The 21639-nt window shown below is 49.4% G+C and overlaps 9 protein-coding genes across 9 annotated transcripts, besides 1 other annotated feature; 3 read left to right on the top strand and 6 right to left on the bottom strand.

Moving 5' to 3' along the window:
* Window positions 1–1424: 1424 nt before the first annotated feature.
* FPSE_10755 (uncharacterized protein) lies at window positions 1425–2510 on the bottom strand (the record flags this gene model as incomplete). The annotated part of the gene is made up of 1 exon (XM_009263872.1): window positions 1425–2510. One exon carries the CDS (start codon window positions 2508–2510, stop codon window positions 1425–1427), a length of 1086 nt encoding a protein of 361 aa, XP_009262147.1.
* Window positions 2511–3258: 748 nt separating this feature from the next.
* FPSE_10754 (uncharacterized protein) lies at window positions 3259–3804 on the bottom strand (the record flags this gene model as incomplete). The annotated part of the gene is made up of 2 exons (XM_009263871.1): window positions 3259–3444; window positions 3679–3804. The coding sequence occupies 2 exons, from the start codon at window positions 3802–3804 to the stop codon at window positions 3259–3261; spliced, it is 312 nt and encodes a 103-aa protein (XP_009262146.1).
* Window positions 3726–3751: a microsatellite.
* A 3877-nt stretch (window positions 3805–7681) lies between the features above and the next one.
* On the bottom strand, window positions 7682–10612 carry FPSE_10753 (uncharacterized protein; the record flags this gene model as incomplete). The annotated part of the gene is made up of 3 exons (XM_009263870.1): window positions 7682–7744; window positions 7801–9635; window positions 9682–10612. The coding sequence occupies 3 exons, from the start codon at window positions 10610–10612 to the stop codon at window positions 7682–7684; spliced, it is 2829 nt and encodes a 942-aa protein (XP_009262145.1).
* Window positions 10613–11357: 745 nt separating this feature from the next.
* FPSE_10752 (uncharacterized protein) lies at window positions 11358–12973 on the top strand (the record flags this gene model as incomplete). Its single annotated transcript, XM_009263869.1, has 2 exons — window positions 11358–11402; window positions 11453–12973. The coding sequence occupies 2 exons, from the start codon at window positions 11358–11360 to the stop codon at window positions 12971–12973; spliced, it is 1566 nt and encodes a 521-aa protein (XP_009262144.1).
* Window positions 12974–13409: 436 nt separating this feature from the next.
* Window positions 13410–14791, bottom strand: FPSE_10751 (uncharacterized protein; the record flags this gene model as incomplete). The annotated part of the gene is made up of 3 exons (XM_009263868.1): window positions 13410–13473; window positions 13532–14636; window positions 14755–14791. The coding sequence occupies 3 exons, from the start codon at window positions 14789–14791 to the stop codon at window positions 13410–13412; spliced, it is 1206 nt and encodes a 401-aa protein (XP_009262143.1).
* Window positions 14792–15773: 982 nt separating this feature from the next.
* On the top strand, window positions 15774–16122 carry FPSE_10750 (uncharacterized protein; the record flags this gene model as incomplete). Its single annotated transcript, XM_009263867.1, has 2 exons — window positions 15774–15908; window positions 15964–16122. 2 exons carry the CDS (start codon window positions 15774–15776, stop codon window positions 16120–16122), a joined length of 294 nt encoding a protein of 97 aa, XP_009262142.1.
* Window positions 16123–16502: 380 nt separating this feature from the next.
* On the bottom strand, window positions 16503–18226 carry FPSE_10749 (uncharacterized protein; the record flags this gene model as incomplete). Its single annotated transcript, XM_009263866.1, has 2 exons — window positions 16503–18058; window positions 18109–18226. The coding sequence occupies 2 exons, from the start codon at window positions 18224–18226 to the stop codon at window positions 16503–16505; spliced, it is 1674 nt and encodes a 557-aa protein (XP_009262141.1).
* Window positions 18227–19289: 1063 nt separating this feature from the next.
* FPSE_10748 (uncharacterized protein) lies at window positions 19290–19777 on the top strand (the record flags this gene model as incomplete). The annotated part of the gene is made up of 2 exons (XM_009263865.1): window positions 19290–19344; window positions 19395–19777. The coding sequence occupies 2 exons, from the start codon at window positions 19290–19292 to the stop codon at window positions 19775–19777; spliced, it is 438 nt and encodes a 145-aa protein (XP_009262140.1).
* Window positions 19778–19916: 139 nt separating this feature from the next.
* On the bottom strand, window positions 19917–20369 carry FPSE_10747 (uncharacterized protein; the record flags this gene model as incomplete). The annotated part of the gene is made up of 3 exons (XM_009263864.1): window positions 19917–19925; window positions 20032–20182; window positions 20260–20369. The coding sequence occupies 3 exons, from the start codon at window positions 20367–20369 to the stop codon at window positions 19917–19919; spliced, it is 270 nt and encodes an 89-aa protein (XP_009262139.1).
* Window positions 20370–21639: the final 1270 nt, after the last annotated feature.

Genomic DNA, 21639 nt, shown 5'->3' with positions numbered 1-21639 from the left:
GTTGAGGTTGAGGTTGAGGTTGAGGTTGAGGTTGAGGTTGAGGTTGAGGTTGAGGTTGAGGTTGAGGTTGAGGTTGAGGTTGAGATTGAGATTGAGATTGGTGTCGATGTTGATATATGTTAATGTTGATGTTGATGTTAGCTGATATTGATGTCTTGACGATAAAAGAGGGTGATTTGGTTGTTGATTTGTGAATCGGTATTGATAGTAAGGATTGATTGCTGATAGACGTAAAATAAGGAGCGTTTCTTGTGTTGTGATACTTTGATGAAAATGGACAGGAGAATTGGGTAGAAGAGAGAGAGAGACAAAGAAGTTATAGACCACGCATCTTAAGACACTCGCCTGCTTTCGAGTCATTGGTTTACATACCCCTGAGACCATCCGTCTCATGAGCCGGTACAGCAAACGATGCGGTCTGGCGGTGGCACCTCGGGTTTCTTGGTTACAAACTTGGCCAAGATAGTATGTTTACATGGCAGGTTTAGGTGTCCTGCATTAGATCCTTGGAAAGTGGCTGGTCTTGGTTCGTTTACGTAGTTTGGATGTGTTGTTCATCCCAACTAGTCGAGTCCAGCTCATCAGTACTGTATTGTACATACGTGTAAGTGAATACAGCTCTCACATGACAAATACCTGCAGGTTCTGTCTCGGTTCCTGCGTCCTCCAAGACATTATTCTATCTATTTATGTCTCACGGATAAGGAACCTTAATGTTGTTTTTGTTCTCCCATCCCTTTTCAGCTACGTACATACTTGGGTACTGTGAGGCCATGTTCTCCACCGCCTTCTGCGCTGGCGAGCATGAAAGTAAAAAAGGCTGGTCAATTTCCGTGACCCGGTTTTGATCGTCTTTGAAAGTTGGAGCGGTGAGCATAACCTGGGTCGACTCATTGGCTCAGGCTGTATTGCCGTTTTGAACTTGGAGTTGGTATCGTGATTGGCTGCGCGGAAGCAGGCGATGATCGATTGACGTGCAGGGTGGATTGCACGTGGTTTGACATCCATCAATTTGTCCAAGTCACGATCTGTCTCGACTCCATCCAAGCGACATGTCCTAGCGCTCACGATGCCATCTACGTCAGCTGGTTACCCGAAAGCCTAAATCTGCCCTAAACTTATCACCAAGAGCATGAGGAAACGATTCTTAGGGATTAAAGTGCCAATGGCTATTAATTCTGATCCGTATTCTGGATCATGCCGCGCTGCGTCTAATGCAAGCGTGTCTTTGCTCTATACTATCCAGAGCTGCATCTAGTTTATCGTTATACCACCGCTTTTTGTTTTGGCCCATGCCTAAAGAAAAAGGTCATTGTTCCAGTCCTGAACTCCAAACAAAGAAAAGCAATCCCTTTCGCCCAGTATCCTGCTAAAACCACTTGTCAAAAGCCATTTCTTCGCTCGTCGTAAAATCTAGGCATTGCTTAGTAGCATGTGTAGCCACCGTCGATGATGCAGTTGGAACCAGTCATGAACTTGGAAGAGTCGGAGGCAAGGAAGATGCAGAGACCGTTGAGCTCGTCAACGTTACCAAGGCGGTTCTGGGGAGTAAGAGACTTCCAGATCTTCTTCTGTGCGTCGAGAGCGGGTACACGGTTGAGAGCAGTGTCCATGTATCCAGGAGAGATACAGTTGACTCGGATGTCGAACTTGGCCCACTCAGCAGCGAGAGACTTGCCGAGTTGGATGACACCCGCCTTGGAGGCGTTGTAGCAGCTCTGCTCCTGAGGGAAGTTGACAACGGAGCCAGACATAGAAGCAACCAGGATGATGCTGCCAGGCTTTCCAGCGGCCATCATGGCACGGCCGACAGCCTGGGACATGAGGAAAGATCCTGTGAGGTTAATGTCAATGAGACGGCGGAACATGGCAGGGTCGTATGTCTCAGCCTTGATGTTGGAATCGGCGATACCGGCCGAGTTGACAAGAACATCAGGGGCACCATAGTGCTCAACAACCTCGTCGACAGCAGCGTTGATCGCAGCACCATCACGGACGTCGACCTTGAAGAATGAGACAGGTAGGCCAGTCTTGTCATGAAGCTCAGCAGCTGCTTGGTCACCAAGCTCCTGGTTGGCATCAAAGAGGACGATGTTCTTGGCACCGGCCTCAGCACAGGCGCGAGCCATGTAGTTTCCGAGACCACGGGCAGCACCAGTGAGTAAGATAGTCTTGCCGTAGACACTCATGTTGCGCATAGTCTGAGGGAGTTGCTCGAAGGTCTTGCGGGTGAGGGGCTGAACCACATCGCTGTCAGGAGTAGGAACAGGAGTCTCGCTGGGAATGCGAGCAGCAGCCTCGGATACGTTGACTGTGTGCTTATCGCCAGTACCCTGACCAGCAGCATAGACAGTGACGGGAATTTCCTTCTCACGAACCACGTTCTTCTTCATGTTTGTGTCATTGACACGCTGAATACGAGTGGCTGAGAAGCATCGAGCAGCGTTTCTGGGGAGAACAGGGGCGGCAGCCCGAGTCAGACGGAGGGCGTTGCGAGCTGCGAAAGACATGGCGATGCTTTGCTGTAATGAAGATAGCAAGTCGTGATGAAGGACTGGGTATATAATAGGGATGAGGAGGAGAGAAGAGGATGTTATATATTAACGGCTGGTCGAGAGAAGACACGAACCTTAAAGCGAAAGAGTAAGAAGAGTGTAGTGACTGAGGATGGCGAGAGAAAAGCTGAATGGGCAAGGGAGCTCGATATATACTCGAGAGGAGGTGGGTCTGAAAGTGAATCACTGATATAGTGCGGTGTGGAGGTGAAGGTATAAGCGGGAGTGGAGTGGCAGAGTGATACAGGGAAAACTCTAGGCCTGGGGCGAAACCTTTTTTTTTCTTTCTTTGCAAAAGTTGGGAGTGTAACAAACGACCAGGGAACTTTGCTAGGTGCAGAGTTTAGTGTGGCGGTATGTCCGTGAGGAGAGCAAAAGGGTGTGGTGTAGCAAGGTAAGCGATAAGGTACGGTGCAGTATAGATGAATTCAGCTGGGGCTGGAATCAAGGGATCTGCTGCACTTTGGCGGCTCTGGTAGTTTAGTGCTTGCTGAAGGGGGTGAGCAGCGGGGTCTGGGCAGACAAAACTGTGGAACCGGAAGTGAGAGTGAAGGCAAAGGGCAGTATCAGATTTGGTGTTGCGATGCCGATCTTGCGGTAGGGAAAACTTGGCTAGGACTGACAGGGCAGTGCTTGGTTGGAAATGGTGTGTCTTTGTCGTTGCTACCTAGGTTAGGTGACTGCGGGAGGACCGGTGCTATTCTCAGGGCTCTTCAATAGCGACTCCAGAACGGCAATTGCTTGCTTGGGTTGTCTCGGTTTGTGTTGGGCGACGGAGACGCGGCCTTGATGCTTCGGATCCGGGGATTGCAAGCTTGGTGGCAAATGCAACAAAGATATCTCGCCTAGGTAGGTAGGTGGGTGGTGTGGAGAGAGCTAACGGAGATGTCTATGCAAGCGTAGGTTGTTAGTTGCCGTCGTCTTCCAATTCTGGCACGACAACATGGAGTTGAGGGCGCCGGGGGGCAACATACATGATTTTGTGTTTAAAAAGATAATGTGGTCCAGAGCAAGAATGGTTGTGCGAAGCTAATTTGAAGGTGCGTGGATGTGATGGAAAGTCAATGTAAATCAGCCCAGTCTGACTACGGATTTATATAGAGATGGCGGATGTGATACGTACGCAGACGTAGGTGGAGCAATGACCGGCACGCTTTCTATGTGGCCTGGAGCAAGCAAGCAAACAAGTAAGCAAGGGAGTAGAATTCTTGACCGACTTCGGTGTAAGACGGTGAGGTGAGCTCTTCATTGTAGGTATCAACAAGAAGGAAAAGGTACTGTATGTACCTGCCTCCTTGTGTTGGATGGATGTGCCTGGATTAGAAGCTGGTTAGCTTGGTCTAAGAAAGGGGCAGTACTTAGACTACCGTAGCACAACAACTTGGACTGGACACACAAAAGACCGATGTCGCATCACCCGGGGGGTCCAGTCCAATGTGAGACGGAATGGAGATTTGTGATGGTCACAAGATCGATTGACAGGGTCGATGCCAGGGCTGTTGCATTTCCCGTCAAGAAATTGAACCAGACCACAGCTGAGGCGCATTCAGGCACGCATTGCTATGCCGGGGATTGATTGTATAGGGTTTAAGAGTGTCGTTTTGTTAGCGTGTGATGTGATTCAAATGTCATAAATGCGGGCGATGTTGATTCTCATCATGTTTTACTTTGGTGAAATCTAATTTAGTAGGGACTGTACAGAGTACTGGAGGTAGGTGAGGAAGGCTGGTGTTGTTTCCTCTTGCCTCATTTCATGTCACAACCAGACACACATGGCCCCTTCCTTTGTGGTCTGCAACTCACACTCTATCTAGCAACCACTACACACCCACCTATGAATTCCACCTTCCATCTGGTGTTCGATTGATAACTGGGTTCCATGATGGACCGGATGTTGCCGCATCTGGTCTGGCATTTCTCACGATAACAACGTGGGGTTACTGAGATGCTCCTCAATGCCCCATCAGATAGAAGATGCATATGCGGCTCCCTTCTTTCAAGAGACGGTCTAGAGGTTACTTTTGATTATTCTACCACGTCTCACATTCCCATCTCATACCATGCCTGCCTTGCTCGGCTTGCGCCTACAGGCTCGCTACACGAGCACAATACGACATCATTGCGTGTCTTTGTTCAACACGAAGCCGGGCATGGAAACTGGGTGTTGACGTTATTGAGGCCAATTCTGCACGCCCATTTCTCGAAAACTTTCTAAATCTTCGGTTGGGTTACAACATGGCGCAAAAGGTTGAGAACAAGCATATGGGGGCTTCAGGGATTGGACGCACTAAGTGGAGTGGGAGATCACTTAAGCGTGGGGAGTTTGGAGCTATGAGCTATGGCGGGTCGCGGGGAGAAACGCCCCCAAGTTCACGATGCTTCCTTAAGCTTCTCGGGACGTTGCAGGGGTAGCTCTGCTCTCGGTAGCTATTCCTAGGCCCCCCCACCTCACCCACAACGGGCGCTTACATGGAGATGGATGCCCGGGTCTCCAACAATTTTTTGCAGACCAAGATCAAGATGTCAACGCCTCGAGATTGCAAAGCCAAGTCAATGCATTATGGTCCCAAGTCCGAGCGTTCCGGGGCATGTCTCTGGGTTTCCCCGCCTAATTTCATTCTAGATTTCTGCAGGTTTCTGTGCTTGGTATGGATGGTGGTCTAACTATTCAAAATGGTAGCTTGGCCACCTTGCAAAGAGATTTTTTTTTTTTTAGCTCGGATGTGAGGGGAGTGTTGCCTCAACACCAAAACAGAAAAACACTTCGTCTCACAATCGAATCGAAGCAATTCGCCAATGGTCGCCGGGCCCATTTATGTTCCGCTGGGGCTTGCAGTAGTTGGCATGTCATTCATTGGCGTGGGCGGGTTTTGGCTTTGTTCCTATGTTTCTAGGCAGATGAATTCTTTGACACTTGATTCACTGTTACACCGCTATCCAAACAGAGAGTTTAACCTTGCACAAATTTAGAAAACAGGCCACGGTATTCCTTCGATCCGAGCTGAGAAACTCAGATCAGAACAGACCAAACTATGGATACTGAGTCGAAGGTTGGGTGGTTTCATTTTCTAATCCCAGGTACCACGGATCCTTGCACATCCCCTCATAATGGTCGAGTCAGGATGTCCAGTCTAGCCCTCACCGCGACCGCTTTTGTTTCTCAAGGTGAGAGACTGTCTGGTGTTCACAAATCTCGAGACATGACACGTATTGTACCTCCACCCATCCAACAACGATATCAGATATGAGTCTTACTTTAGTGTTTTGTTTTTGTCATTGAAGTTAGAGGATGAGTTTTCTTCTCACCTTATTCGATGCACCATCAAGATACTCACCTTTCGGTGTGTCATCCCGTCTCCTTGGATAATCCAGGTTACACCTAAAATTGCCAAGACGGCCTTGACACTAACTTGAAATGGCTACTCATTGGCTCACACCACTTTGGAGTATTTGTTTCCTCTCCGTTGCTCGGATGTGTGGTCTGAGCGATAGTGAAAACAATGACAAACATCTCTTAGTTGTATCAGTGGGGGGTTCTGTTTCCTATTTTCCAACTCTTGTCAATATCGACGGTCACAGAAATGACGGAATTGACTCTGTTATTAAAATGTGGCGATCTCCATTTATGACGACAGGCTTTGTCGTCTTGGAGGCAAATCGTCCTTGATCATTGTGACTTACACAAAAAGACGGTGTGTACCCAACCTTCGAGGATGTTCCTAGCAATTTAATCATGCTCGATGAAGCCCATGTTTTCGAAACATTAGGCAATTTGTGTTTGTTTCTACTCGTAACAAGGATACCCACTGTGAACTCTATCGAGAGACGATATCACTACACAGACAGAGCGGACTTGGATCTCCTGCCATGACCCGCAATGGCTCTCGTTCACAACTGATCTGATCTGATCAATATCCACTGAGGCCTCGAGGTATTGGAAAAGTTAGCCGCTTGAGGCATAAGAGACTAAATTAGCGAATCAGTTTATGTTGTTTAGTGTCATTTGTTTTTGTACTCTATTATTTAGAGGCCAGCCTTTAAGTTACCCACTAACGAGGTAACATCCAAGAGATCTGAAGTGCAAGCGAACATTACTGTTAGATACAATGAGAAACAATATCCCAAGCCGTGTGTGTGGATTCTCCTACCTAGATAGTTATGTGCAAGCTCACAAGAGAGGTTGGAAATGTTTTGTATAAAACTTGATGTTAAGCTTCACACTTTGGAGTATATGCTTTTTAGTTTGACAATGTCTGTACCAAAGATGGTATCAGCTTTGTTATTTCCGTCGACAGGAAGCGAGTAGATATATCCACCGGCACGCAATATCTTACCCGCAGGCCCCCTTGAAGCTTTCGAAGCTAGCATTGCAGCATCGTGAAGTGGGGTGGCTGCCAAGGACCCAAGCAACTGCTGGGGTTCCAGAACATCCTGAGAAGCATGGTCCTCCCTTCGTTCGGGTCATGGTGGCTCGACCGTCCTCCCTAGAGTTTGCAAGACTGAATCATCAACATTGACCAGCCACATGCGAATTGCTCCATGTTCCTTGGTGCACATCAATGCGGTTCCCATCTGTTTCGTACGAGCCTTGCATTAGTTTACAATGACACCGGCCCGGCCTGGCACCTTGACCATGATCATGAAATTCAGTCTTCAGGACATCTAGTCTGACAATTGGTTCTCTTTGACTCGGAGATGAGGCACGTAGATCTAGGCTATAGCTATCATTACCGCCTTCTCGAATTGTGTAGCTAAACGAGCTTCTATCAAGGTATATAATGACCTGGACATGATAGATTGGATACCCAGGCACTTCTTTCGAGAAGACCTCGTGGGCGGACGCCGGTAATATCCCTTTACCCTCAGGGTGTACCGATCTATCAGTCAAAAATAAGCGATGGGCCCTAACGCCAACCGGCAGGGTATTATTACAAAGTAATTCGTTCCAAAAAAATAACATGATCCCACGCCAACACCTTCAGTCTCCACCTGTGCAAGGAAGCCATCATGTCAAAATGCGTACAGTGCCCTTTTTCAACACCACATTAGCTCAGGAGCTTCTCCGTTAAACGCCTCGTCCTGCATTACATGCCCACAAGGCTTCTCATTAGTTTGGCGAGAACATATCATTGTCCCCGATTCTCGTTATGAACGTGAATCAGATCAAGCAATGATGAGATATAAGGACTCTATAAAGTTGGTTAGCATAGGCACTCGAAGTAAAGGTTATGGAGAGAAAACATACCATGGCTCTGTTTTCCGTAAGAATCTCAAACAAGCGCGGCATTAGCGGTCTGAAAAGAATCTCGTTCCAGCCTCCACTTTCGCCCGTTTCCGCCTGCCCTTTGAGCATCTCTTCTTCTGCCTCAGTCTTCACCACGTTCCGCGCAATGTTCCGCAGCACCAGCGCAGCGCTGAGGGGGATACCGGCGGCCTGGGGTGGGAGATTTGGGTTCCGCTCGTCGCGTGCTGTCATTGTTTCCTCAAAGGCCACAGTCATGGTCTTGGCTGGAATGATCCAGGACCGTTCAGACTTTCGACTATGTGCCTCACTGGGCAGCGCCAAAGAGACGTGTGTGTTGATGTGTCGAGAGAATTCCTGGAGGCGCAGCTTGGTGGGCTTCTGGAAACGAGAGCATTGGTCCCATGTGCAGGTGAACTCCTTCTCAACATTGTCAAACTGCCCCTCTTCATTGCGCTTTTCGTGAAGATGATCTGTGAGAATGTGCTCCCACATCTTTTCGGCCTGGATGTAGAAATGACCGCATTTCTCAAGCATATTGTCGGGATTCGAGGCCCACAGACACCGTCCGTACTCTTTGCCGTCTATACCGAGAGGCTTGGGCCTGGCACGGATGCCATGGATGATGAACTTCTGTTGCGGGTCGCCTGGATCCCTGAGAACCTGCGCGTTCGAATCTTTGTAGACAGAAGTGCTATTCCTGATAAAATCGGCAGGAGTGATCAGCGGTTGGCCAATGTTTTTGAGAGGGCCAACGAAGGCAGTCTGATACGCTTGCCATGCAGCCAACTGCGTCACGTAAGAACTGTTATCCTCTTCGAAAAAGCAGCGGACCCATCGGTGAACACGGTCGGGTTCTTCCAGTTTGAGCATCTCTTGTAGGAGATCCTCGGGCATAGGTGCAATTTGATCGCGAGCAGGGATTCTTTGTTCAGACACAAGAACCAGTTCGCGCTGTGTCTTTCGTGCGCCGTGAGCAAGTAAGCGAGCGAGGTGATCGACCAGGTTCTCTGGTGTCAACGAACGAATTAATGTGTCCACGTTTGGCACGACAGCAGTGTACTGATACAAGAAGTCGAGGCAGGCATCAATTAACTCGTCGTCATTGAGAAGTAGCCAGCTGGCAAGTCGTTGAAGCACAGGTCCAGGCACGTTGCCCAACTTGTTCGTTGCCTCGAGGTTCATCGAAATGCGGCCCAGCGCTCGGAGGGCTGTTAGAATTGTACCTCGATCTTCAGATGCCATTTGCGCTAGTAGGACTCTGTACAAGGGGTCATCTGAATCCAGAGTCATGAATGGCGTCAGCTGCTCTGCGATGTCCAGAGTGAGATGCTTCAACTCCACAAGCGAATCCCTCTGAGGCAAATTAAGGACAATGCAGATGAGGTCCTTGATTGGAGGAAAGTCGGACATGTTGTGGGCATTCTCGGGCAGAGTGACCATGTTGCGTAGCGTCAAGACAGCTTCGGTTATCAACACCAAGTTGTCTGCATAAGCCTCAGTTTGGAGGACATCAGGCACATCCTTTTCGATAAGATTGTCGATTCGCTCCAAAATGTCTGGAGTTCCATAGTTCCCATCGAGGACACTGGGGTCACTTGAGTCATGAGGAATGTTCCATGAGACCGTCCAGTTGACATGATAGAACAGCTGTCCCACCTCGAGAGCCTTATCAACTAGCCCTTCGGCAAGACCTGGGAATGAATCGAACTTGTACTTGTCGCCTCGCTCAAATGATATCTTAACTAAATGGTTGAGAGCAAAAGCTTGCTCGGCGGGAATGTTTGATCGCAGAGCGTTCAAGCACCTCATGTAAATATTAGGCCCATCAAACCCAGCTACTAATGTCAGTCTTTGCAGAAATTATAACTGGAGAGCACTCACTGCCGGGTTGCATTGGTTGACGGGAATCTAGGCGTGGCAGTTGACGAAGCTTCTGGAACTCGGCTGGTGCATTGCTAGGTGTTGGGACCGCACGAAGTGTTAGGGGTTTGGAAAACCGTGGTTGGTAGGCAGTGACGAGAGTAGATGTGTTTTCAGTATTCGTGGGGTGGTGATGTATCGAGGGCCCTCGATTTCCCTGGTAGTTCTGTTGCTGTTGTTGCTGCGGGTGTTGTTGAGGTACATGCATGTTAGGGTGGTGTGAAGGAGTCTGAGGAGGATTGGCGGCTGGCGAGTTGGTAGTAGTCGCATGGTGAGCTGAAGAGTGTCGGGTTGTGCGTGAAGGGCCGGTGTCTGGCTGGAAAATGACACGCTGAGGAGGTGCTTCTCTAAGCCCTCTTGATGCTCGCGCACTGGCAGCAGCATCTGGAACGGGCCGTTCGCGAACGGGTGTACCATCGTCACCCGAGGCCGCTGAGTCTGTAGCACCAATATTACTCTCCCGTTTGGCACCTCGATAATTTTCTCTGGTACGTGTCAACAAGGAAGCCCCTTTAGCTGTAACGTCCTCCAGAATGTCCTTTGGCGGTGGTTCCTTTCCGTGTACAGTGCTGATTTCATAGGCAGCAAGATTTTTGTAGAACTTCTCCTTTAGGGAAAAAGCAGTCGAAGCTTCATTGTTGGAGTAGATACCAAGCTCAGAGGCCATTCGACGCCAGGCTAGCTTTTCCTCCGAAATTTTGTCGTAGCCACCACTTTCCACGATATGGTTGAAGACCTTCATCAAGTCGAGATGCGTTGCGCCAACTTTGGGTTCCGGGTCAAGTATAGTGCCTCGTTTGCTATGATAATCACGGAGTCGCGTCATGAACTCCTCATATTCGGGAGTGCGATCTATCGTGTGCGGCGGCACCTCATTGCGTACAGGAGCCATCTTGGCCGATCGACTCGGGATTGAAGAAGAGCAGGCGAATCTGGATGCGAATGCGCGCGCTAACGGAGGGTAGAGATGTAGGTGGCCGAGCTACGTTGGACGTCGCGCAGTTAATCGAGTAAGGATGATAGTAGGCGCACCCGCGCGATGTTTAGTGGTCTACGAAAGTCTCCTTGCTGGTCGATTGACTGATTCTGGGGAGTTGTGAATGAGGGTAGCCGATTCCACGATTGGCACTCAAATCGCAAGGGTCAGTGCTGGTAGTTTGCGTTGGCGCGGCGCGTCAAAAGTCTCGGTTGAGATTAACACGGCTTATCGCCACGTGACCCGCTGAGCAAGTCACGAAACGAAGTTGCCTCAACCACAATCGGTCCTTCCAAGAGTCTACACCAAACCATCAGAAGGAAGTCAGGAAGGTACAATTGGACAAGTTCTTGTTAGTATTATGCTTTTCACAGGCACCCAACCAACTGCTGCATAGGTAGAAGGAATGTTTTTATTACTTGCCCATAGAATGTGCGACAAATTACTTCCATTTCTCACTGTCCGACATTCATCTCATTTTACTGCCTACGTTATTATGTGATAATTCATCAGGATGTCTGGTCCTCCAACCCCCGTACTTGACTGCCCGCTTGTTTATTTGGAGATACGTGATGGTGCATCCGCCAGGGCCTACAATTCCTCACAATTCAATGGCATTTTCACCTTGACAATAGAAGGCCAGAGGCGAGTTGATGCCGAAATGGGGGCACTTATTGTTCTTATTCGAAAAGAGGCGCAACAAGTGGTGCGTACATCCCGCGATGAGATCTCGACAATGACATACTGATAGGCAAGGTTTCACTTCGACTTCCCGAAACTAGAGAAGGCCTGCAATCCTCCAGCGATATGGTTAGCATCAGCAAACAAGTTAACCAACTGTGTATCTGCGTTCCTGGCAAACCTCAAGCAATCCTTGTGCAATTCGAGAATACGAGAGACTTTAGTGTTGCTGTTTGCCTGCTGCAGAAGGCTGGCTTCCATATCAACGATACATTACCGGCGTCACTCCTCACAAATCCCCCAGCGCACAACTATGGCCCACTGCTGTCATCTATCACACCCCTATCTCTCTTACCGTTGAATACAACGAGGGGACCAGAGACTCAACATGACCTGTCGTTCGCTGCAATGCTAGCCCATCCTTCCCAACATTCTCAACCATCGGCTATTTCCAATCCGTGGGTCTCACATACTCAGGGATATGCGTCGTTTCCAGTTCAACCAAATCCTGTCGCTAACCAGGTAGTAAATCTACCGCCAGCTGCGGCACAGTTGAACCCATACAACATGTTCCTTGGTGGAGGAAACGCATACTCGCACGTATCTCACGTGAGCTCGCCTCTCGGGCATTCCTTTGTTCCTAACTCACAGTCGACTCATTGGCCTGGCAATGATACTGGGCCATTTTCTAGCCCAAATGCGCCAACTCCAGATCTCGGCTTGCATGACCCCGTTGTGCATGGGAACTTCGGACTAATCAGCCCCGAAAACTCGCAGAACAACAATGTGAGCAGTTACATGGCTAATGGGCAGGTGCAAAAGACAACATCAGATGAGCCAGTACACTACCAGTCACCTCAAAACAAGCCAGAAGAATACCGGGATCTGATGCCTCAGCCAAGAACGCTACCTTTTGAGTCAAGTAAGAAGGGTTACAAAGCAGGCGGAAGATCCAAGCCGCAAGGGACTAAACAAGCGGAAGCTGTTAAACCCCGAAAGCCCAGGAAAACGGGCACGGCAACTCAATCTATTACAAGGGTAACAGCAAACGGTCCAAAGAAAGCTCAGCCTATAAGTATTACTCGCAAGGAAGTAAACGTTGAGCAACGGCAGTCAAGTGTGGGGGACATAGCATCGGAAAAGATCGTTGTTCAGTCGGATTCGAACCACAAACAGGTAGAAGGCGCTTCAACGCCTCCTGCCAATCCTTCGCTTCCCCCAAGGAAGTCTAAGCAAGATATATACGAAGACGCTCAATGCCAAACGGATATGCAACCGGAACCCAATGGTGTGGGTGGCTCTTCAAAAACTACAGCCTTTGTAGAACAATCTTCGGACCACGACGTTTCACCATTGGTCGTTGTTACTGATCCTGATACATTGAGAGACTTACACGAAGCAACTGCAAAGCTATTTGAAGAGTATGAAAGGGGGGTTGAGGATGGTGGAGATCAGGTGCGGCACGCAAAACTATACTTGCGTCAGATCTGGGAGAAGAGGAGAGACTTCTGGTTGAGACAATTTCAGGACAACATGAGTGTACAGTTGTATAGCCAGACAGGCGAATCGCTTCAGCCACCAGACAGTGCTGCTTAAATAACCAAGTTCCCATATACATGATGTTTGTTTGAAAGTGATGTATATATGTGTGTATTGAATATCAGAATAGGGGTCATCTAGAACCCTCGGTTCATTAACTTAGACAGGCGACGATCGCATACAAGTTGATAATAATAAATATAGTCAATTGCTACGCTTGACTGTGTCGTAATGGCTTACAGTTAGGTTGTCACTTTCAAGAGGCAGCCACCTATAAAATTGGCAACATGGCTACCCATTTTCATAAGCATGAGAAGGTTGGAACTTAAATTTTCAACATGAACAACGATGCGATATGCATGCGGGATCAAACAGTGTTTTTGAACCCGCCAAAGGTAAAATAAACAAATGACAAAACACCCATCGCATGTATTCCAGGGATATCCATCCGAAAAGGCGCCTCAGGGTATTTAAATCGAAACAAAGACGGCCGTTACTCCTTCATCTTGACGTAGTTGCTGGGAAAGATGCCTGTTCTCGTGCCAATCTGTCCAGTCCTGCGCATATGTTAGTTATCACGGCCCAGACGTAGGGAGGGAGGATTTGAATACGTACCACCAGTCGTTCTCGCTCTCAGTTCGTTTCAGGACGGTAATAACATCGCCCTTCTTGAAGCCCAAATCACCTGGCTGATCCGCGTCGAAGTTGTACACAGCAACTGCCTCATTCTTCTTTAGCATTGCTTGCTTAGCGCCGAAATTAGGCTTGGGAGCTGCCGGTCGCCCAGGGCCAGCCTTCTTTTCGGCACCAAAACCTCCTGCAGGGCTATCTCGGTAAACATAGTCATTGGCTGCACCACCACTACTGGCAACTGTATTGGAGCGTGTAGGTCCGCCATAACTGCCTTGTCTGTCGTATACATCGTCCTGCCATGTGTTCGAACGGCTTGGTCTTCCGAAACTATCGTGTTGCAAGCCTGTGTTATTGCGCTGCACGCCCTCACCCATCGCAGATCCTCGGCGGCCATTCCACACAACATCGTCGTGCGATTCATCGTATACGGGGGCATCGTTGTACATGGCGTCGTCATTGCCGCCGCGCATGCCGCCGAAGGCGCGCGAGTTCAGAATGTTCATGAGAGGGGCGGCCTGGGGAGGTGGTCGCACAGAGCCGGTGAGTAGCTGTTGTGCAGTGAAGCGCTGACCATACATTTTCTCGTTGGCATCGCGACGCTCAATGATGGCGGATCCCTCGAGGGACACACCAGCAAAGAGACCCTTGGTCTTGGAGTAACTGAAGATACCGGCGACACCCTTAAGAGAAGCAGCACCAGCGGCTTCAGCATTGCGACCTACGGGTCCAGCTGCTAGGGAAACATTGCCACCAAGGGTGAGGGAGCCCGCCTGAGCGAATGTTCTGACAGCGCTCGAATCGTTAAGAATAAAGACGAAGTCAGTCAATTCGAAGCCAATCTGACCACCAAAGCCTGCACCCGCGGTCGCAATAGCACTAGGGGCACTCCAGCCACCGTCGGGAAGCCGGGCGACGACGAGACCACTACCGAAACGTCCGGAGCCGAGGAAGCCGGCCTTGAGAACAGTGATGACGGCGAGGCCTTTCGCGTTGGCGAGAATTGAAGGAGGAATGACCTTGTCGGGACCGAAAGACTGACGAGGGTTGATAAAGGACTCAAGAATCTTGCCGCATTTCTTACATTCCGCTATTGTACAGAGTTGCGTTAGTCAGATCTCGCAATGGTTCGGGTGTTTTGACTGCATGTTTATTGGGAGGGGCTCATGATGCGCGATCATGAGTACACAAATAAGGGCTCGACTTACACGCCATAGACGACGGGAGGGGGTTGTTGATGCCCATCTTGGTAAACCCGAATGAATTCAAGAGATACAGGTGGTAATAATCGAATAGGCGAAAATGGTTAACTATGCGCAGTTCGAAAACTGTTGTTGAAGGAGATGAGCCAAGAGCTCTCAGTACATGGAAGAGCGAGTGGGTGGGGTTAAGAGGTATAGGTAGTAGCTTGTCCGACCTGCGTCGTCACCAGACAAGTTAATGCTGCGCCCCGATGATTTCTGGGCCAAGCATTGGCTGTAAGCAAGTGAAGTGCTATAAAGAATGCGGCGATATATTTAATGCAGAAGTGTTGCACGATCGACATACACCACGAGAAAGTATATAACAGTTTAGTCGTGATTAGGTGTGGGCAGACGTTGGGTTCATTTTTAGTTAAGGTAGACGCAACGACACGGCACACCACGCGCTGAAGAAACCTAAGCTTCCTAATTCATGTGGCGCAGCTACCTAACGAGTGTTTACATATGAATCAACAAAGACATCCATGACATCGTCGGTTAGAATCGTAGCTGCCCTACTGCCCAACCATATTCTCTCGCAATGCCTTGTTTGTAACACATTGCCCCGCCTCGGGTGTCAAGGTATAGGTGCATTGACGGTGATATCTCCAGTTTCTCTGTGGAGTAGTTGGAGGGAGAAAAGAGTGGCTGGTAAATTCAAGGTGTGGCGGTAGGATCATCAGAGTACGTACTGCACAACGACGTCCGAGCAGCGGCGCATGACCGTGGCGGACTCTAGAAACCCAAAGCAGGAGTCCGTCATGACGACTAGGATTTGAGTTGGAAACCAGACCCCTTTCACAACTTGACATTGACTTTAAGGAAGGCGGCGAATTACGACGACCGAGAGTTTATTCTCTGCCGCGCGAAAAACGAAAAACAATCACACAACTCATACTCGCCTGATCGACCGCCTTATAGACTGCTCACGACAGCCCCTGTTCTCGACAACTCATCCCTACTCCGGCGACAACCTCATACCCGCCATGTCCGAAGCCTACGAGCGAGAGCGCCAGAACAATGCGCGCCTCGACGAACTATCCGCCAAAGTCTCTGCTCTTCGTGGAGTGACAGTCGACATTTACGATAACGCCCGAGCCCAAGATGTCATTGACAATACCGTCCGTCCACCTCTTCTCGCCCATCCGCTACGACAACATAGCTGACGTCCAACAGTCCGATACTTTCTCCTCCATGACCACACAGATGAAGGGCTCTGCCGGTCGTTTGACTCGCATGGCCGCATCTGGCAACCGTGTTGCGATACTCAAATTGTCGGGAATCGTAATTGGCGTTTTCTTGGTGTTGTTCTACGGTGCAAAACTGATTTTCTAAGACTTGGGAGCGCAGGCGTCTACTATGAATTTGAGAAGTGCTATAATGATTAGAGCGGAAATGGGGTACCTGTCATTTTTGCTATGTACGGCCAGGAAAATACGACTGGAGGGTATCCCAGACATCCAAGTGTCCACAACCAGGAAGCTAGAGAGTTATCCCTTAGGAAGTTTACTGTTTTGGCAGCGTTGGGTCGGCGTTACTTGAATACATTCACATCGCTTCATCAACTGTGACGAGATCGTAAAGGTCGTACAATTTAAGTCATCCCCTTTCGCATTTACATGACTCCTAACATGCAAACGCCTAAACATGCCTACAATCGTTTTATAGAACCCCCCAGCCAATAAACCATCTAGATGTTTCCAAGAGCATACCACCTACTGCCACACATTAGAGAACAAGTCATCATCTCCGCCGAAACCGCTGGACTTTGTTTGGCTAGTGCTTCCACCAGCAGGAGGCGCGCTGCTGGTCCATCCTCCAAATTCCTCGTCGGCTGAAACCTTGGGTGATGCGATAGGATTGAAACCACCAGATGTCAAGCCTCCCGATGCTCCGGGGACTATGGGAGTGTTGGCGAAAGCGCCTCCCGAGTTGCCCCATTCAAAGCCGGTAGTCGCAGGCTTTGCTGGTTCAGGAGCCTTTTGAACAGGGACTGGAGCTACTGCAGGGGCTCCCCATTCGCCTCCACCCCACACATCAGCACCAGAGAAACCACCCATGGAACTGGTTGTGGTGCTAGCAGGTGCAGCAGCAGGGAGGCTTTGAGGGGAAGAGAGGTTAAAGACGGAGCTGGTAGGAGCGGCTGCGGGCGGTGGTGGAGGAGGCGATGTGGCCACAGGCGCAGAAAGATCAAAGAGATCACCCATAGCAGAGGATTGAGCAGGCTTGGGTGCGGCCGGAGCTGCGGCAGCAACAGGCGCGGGGGAGGAAAAGCCGCCAAAGTTGGAAAAGTTGGAAGATTGGTGCTGATGAGTAGGAGCAGAAGGCTGCGAGGGCTTGCTGTCAAAGAAACTGCCTCCTCCTAGGCCACCAAATGCATTATTGTTGGTGGATGTGGTACGGCCAGCAGAACCGAGGCTGGCAAAAGGATCAGGGGCAGCGGGTTTGGGAGCGTTCGAGACGCTGAGACTGCTAAAGGCATCGTTGAACCCACCAACTGAGCCTTGTGACTGGTGGCTGAAAGTGGGAGAAGCGAAACCGCCGAAACCTCCAGCAGATGAAGGCTGCTGCGGCTGGGCCTGGGGTTGGACTCGAGGTGCAGATGCGTACAAAGAGAGAATAGATTGCTTCAAGTCAGGTCGCGACTGGCCGCTTGGGGCGGTACCGGTTGTGCTAGCTGGTCGTGGAGGGGCCTGGGGCTCACCGAAGAAGTCGAGTCCGAGTAGCGAATCCTTTGTGCTTGTTGTTCTTGGGGGGGCAGGCTCACCCTTGGGGGGGACCTTGGATGACTGAGGAGCAGCGCTGCTTGATCGCACAGGGACAGGATCTCCGCCGATAAGATCCCCCTGAGGCGGGGGAACGGTCCTTGGTGCTGATGAGTTGGTCAGGGAAGCCTTCCTGATAGACTCCTTGCGCTCTATAACCTGCTTCTCCTTGACGATACTGAGGGGCACATCGTCGTCGCCTTCGACATCTAGAGTCGCAGGATCGGGCATTGGGCCGTCCATAACCCATCGCTTGAGTTCGTACTTTGTTCGGATAAAGTTCTCGATCTTGGCTTCGGAGGGAGCGTGACCGGCCGCAAGCTTTGCCTCCCAGTATTTGTTGGCGCGGGCATTGCCCCATTTCAGAACGCTCTGGAGTTGTTCGTCGGTCCAGGAATCGAGGTCGACGGATTTGACTCGGCTGATGTGAGTGCCCATGCCACGGTGGATGCCTGAGCATCGGATACAGATGAAGACGCCAAGGTTCCAGCTGGCCCATCGAGGATCTGGCCAAGTCAGCAGGGATACGATACAGAAGTTCAAGATGACAGCATACGCTTGTTTCTTTTGCAGTCAGAGCAGACCTTGTTGGCCTCCAACTTGAGGAGGCTCTTGATGGTAGCTTGGTTTTGCGCCGCCCGCTCAGCGGCGGGGTTCGGGGCTCTCCTGGACATGATGGTATTGTGACGAGAAAGTACTGGGAAGACAAGACAGGTCGCGGTGTCGCGAGACTTTGAATGGGTTGTTCCAGGTGTCCAGTGTAGGAGAGTTTTGTTGTGAAGTGGCAACCTGGAGTTTAAACAGGTGCCTGGAATAGGGTCCCGGTGGATGGAGGTCGATAGGGAGGTGCCAAGGTGGTCAGGTTGGTGATGTTTTAGTTATCATTAGCAGTTGGAGCCCAGCGGAATTAATGCACGGGCCTGGACTCTTTTGGCGTAGGTACCTTGCCCCTGGATTTAGCGGAGGAGTTACAAGTCTCAGCGCATCGGCCATCTGGTTGAAGTTCGACCTCTGCATTAATGACACATGCCCCTTGATTACAGTCTCAATTCATTGAAAGTTTGAATAAAACTATATTTACTTGACAAAGATTTTAAGATGCCAAGATGCTTAGTGTTTGTTTCCGAAAGTGTTATTGTCAATTGACTTTACATCATCAGAAGCTATTCCTTTCCAACTTAGCCACGTTGCGATATATCGGGGCTGAATCAAGGAGCACATCAGGGTAGCCTCTGGTCTCAGTTCCAGCTGATACGTTTTCAGGAAATGATGTTGAATAATCGTCGCCGAATAATTGCCTTGTCAGAGATCAGCTATGGTCGTATTTGGAATACCATCAGCGTATTTGCGTTGAGAGTTCAACATTAGAGCCACAATTGCAGCGTACCTGAGACTCTAAGCGTGGCTGTGCTTTTGCTTAGCAACCTCTCTCACTCGATGATGCAAATGATTCCACAGATCGCCACTAAATCAAGACCCTGGACTTATAACGTCTTTTGAGATTTGGAATGGCAGCTCGTCCTTTCAACCAAATATAAATATACGCATCGAACCTCATATCCAATGCGCTTCTCTCCATTCTTGTCAAACATCATCTTCACTTTCTCAAACATTACCCGTGTGAGACCTCCACTGACTTCACACTTGGCCTATCGACCTAATCTTCCTCTTCGATCTATGTCTGGAATTCCCATCCTAGGCGCTTTGTTCGGCACTTCATCTAGCAACAACTCCAAAATGTCTTATCCTGACCAGCGTTCAAACGACGAGTGGCGAGCTGTCCTCAACAAGGGTGAGTTACCTCATAATCAATTCTCTATAAGCAGCAACTGATCAAAGAAGAGCAATTCCGTATTCTCCGTGAGAAGGGTACCGAGGCTCCCGGTTCAGGAACGTTCGACAAGCACTACCCAGACGAAGGTGTCTATACTTGCGCAGGTTGTGAGGCGCCTCTCTACAAGGCTACCCACAAGTTCAAGTCTGGCTGCGGCTGGCCAGCTTACTTTGACAGCATCCCCGGTGCTGTTGTCCGTCATGAGGATCGCGCCTTTGGTATGGCCCGAACTGAGATTGTGTGCTCCAACTGCGGCGGTCATCTAGGACATGTGTTCAAGGGCGAGGGTTATGACACGCCCACCGACGAACGTCATTGTGTGAACAGCGTCAGTCTTAGCTTCTCCCCCAATGACAAGGTTGTCAAGGATAAGCCTGAAAGCAAGGCTTGATATTGAGATTTGGGACCTTGGAAAAGCTGTTGATGAGATCATGAGGATATGAGCGGATGAGAAGTACTTGGCGTCGAGGATGTGGTTGTGTTGTACTGAGAGAGTTGAATAGCCAATGGGATTTATTAACGAATGTTTTCTAAAGTGACTACCTAGTGTCGTATAAGCCTGACATGATGTATAGTAATCACTGCTACGATGTATCCCACATTGCCTCTACTTCCTCATCAGTCAAATCTCTCAGGAAAACTAACCCAATCACCCAAGTCCTCATCCCAGTGTCTGAAAACTTGATCCTCCTGATGCCAGGCCCAGTAGTCATCTTCCATGTCACTGTATTCGGAAAACTCGATCTCGGGAGGCGTTAGAGGCTCTCCTCGCATATAGGCATCTTCAACGCCTGGACTGACAGCTTTCAATGGTATGTCCTCTGAAGCAATAGCCAAGCATCCTATCTTGTCTTCTAAATCTTTTATTCTTACAGGCTCCGCAGCTTGGTCGCTGTTTTTGTGAACGTATTTGATCCTCTCAGAAATGGAACCAATACCGTCCTTCTTGGCTTGTAAGTCCCGGTCTCGAGCTCGATATACATGTTCTGGATCTTCCCATGTATGTTTATGTTGGATAGTGTGACAATTTGGGGTGTCTGCCTTGGTCACTTGACTTTTTATACAGTCGGGCTTCCGCTGGTGGCATAGCTGTCTTCGACGGCATCTTGCTCTCGAGGAAGCTTCTAGGGAACGAGCTGTGGAGAACACCATTCTAGGTGTCGCATGACATTTTCCAATGGAAGGTATCTATAGGGTGTCAGTCTCTACAATGGAGGCTACCATGCGTCAAATTACGATACCTGGTATACTGCCTGATAGCAGCTCTGTCCACCACTTTTTGGAGTTGCTTTCCTCCGTCCCAGACCAACTGTAGATGAGGCTTTGGGAACAACTCTCAGAGCCATCGAATCAGCTTTCTGAGGCCAGTTGATGCAATTGTTCTTGGTGGCGTTGTTGGTGTTCCTAGAAGTTCCGTGAAAGACACCTTCCGATGCCTGTCGAATAGGTCAGAATGCAGTGAGATGCAGTCGTGATTGGCAAACTCACCGGCTATTTGATAAACGTCACTGGTTTAAGTAATTGATGAAGTCCATTTTGGGGCATGCATGGAGATCTTTATGTGTCGAATTCGTGAGGCAGCTCCGAAATGGGCGGCATTCCTCTTAATTGAGTATGAGGCTCCTTACGAAAGCCAGGCGAATGTGTTTATTATTGAGGCTTGTCCTGTGTAAATAGATAGTTTATTGTGATATCAACTAACAACGGCTCTTGATTTCGGAGCCTGACGCCCGAGCAATATGCTTCTAAGAGGCGCAGCAACCAGTAGTCAAGCTAGTCAACCTGATATGCAGTCGCCTAATAAATTGAGGTTGAAACTACATCAAGGCATATCATAAACTCATGGCAGCCACATTGTTAAATGTAACTGTGATTTAAAGTGAGACATGGCATAATTGTGATGGAGCGCATTTTCAATCATGTGTAGCCAGTCTAGATCGCACAAGTCATGAAAGGCGGCTCTTATTTCACCGCACTCTCTCAGCACAGCCTCCATCGACTCGGTAGACAGAGGCTGTGCATCGTAGCCGGCGTCAAAGACCATCGAAAGACCAGTCAAGAGCCTTGTTTTCGCCTTATTTCGCGGGAATCAGGACTTGGGCTGACATCCTGGACAGATATGCCTAGGGTTCGAGAAGCGTGCTGCAACTTAATGTCACTCAATGACTGGATACTAACACTTGCATATTGATAACCATGCCTGCCACGATGAGATGTTTGGGAAACCCTGGCGTATTTGTTTCTCTACTTCGC

This window comes from Fusarium pseudograminearum, chromosome 4 (genome assembly GCF_000303195.2).
Source record: "Fusarium pseudograminearum CS3096 chromosome 4, whole genome shotgun sequence".
In the NCBI taxonomy this organism is placed as follows: domain Eukaryota; kingdom Fungi; phylum Ascomycota; class Sordariomycetes; order Hypocreales; family Nectriaceae; genus Fusarium; species Fusarium pseudograminearum.
Note: the sequence above shows the minus strand (reverse complement) of the source record. Positions and strands in the feature narration are given on the sequence as shown.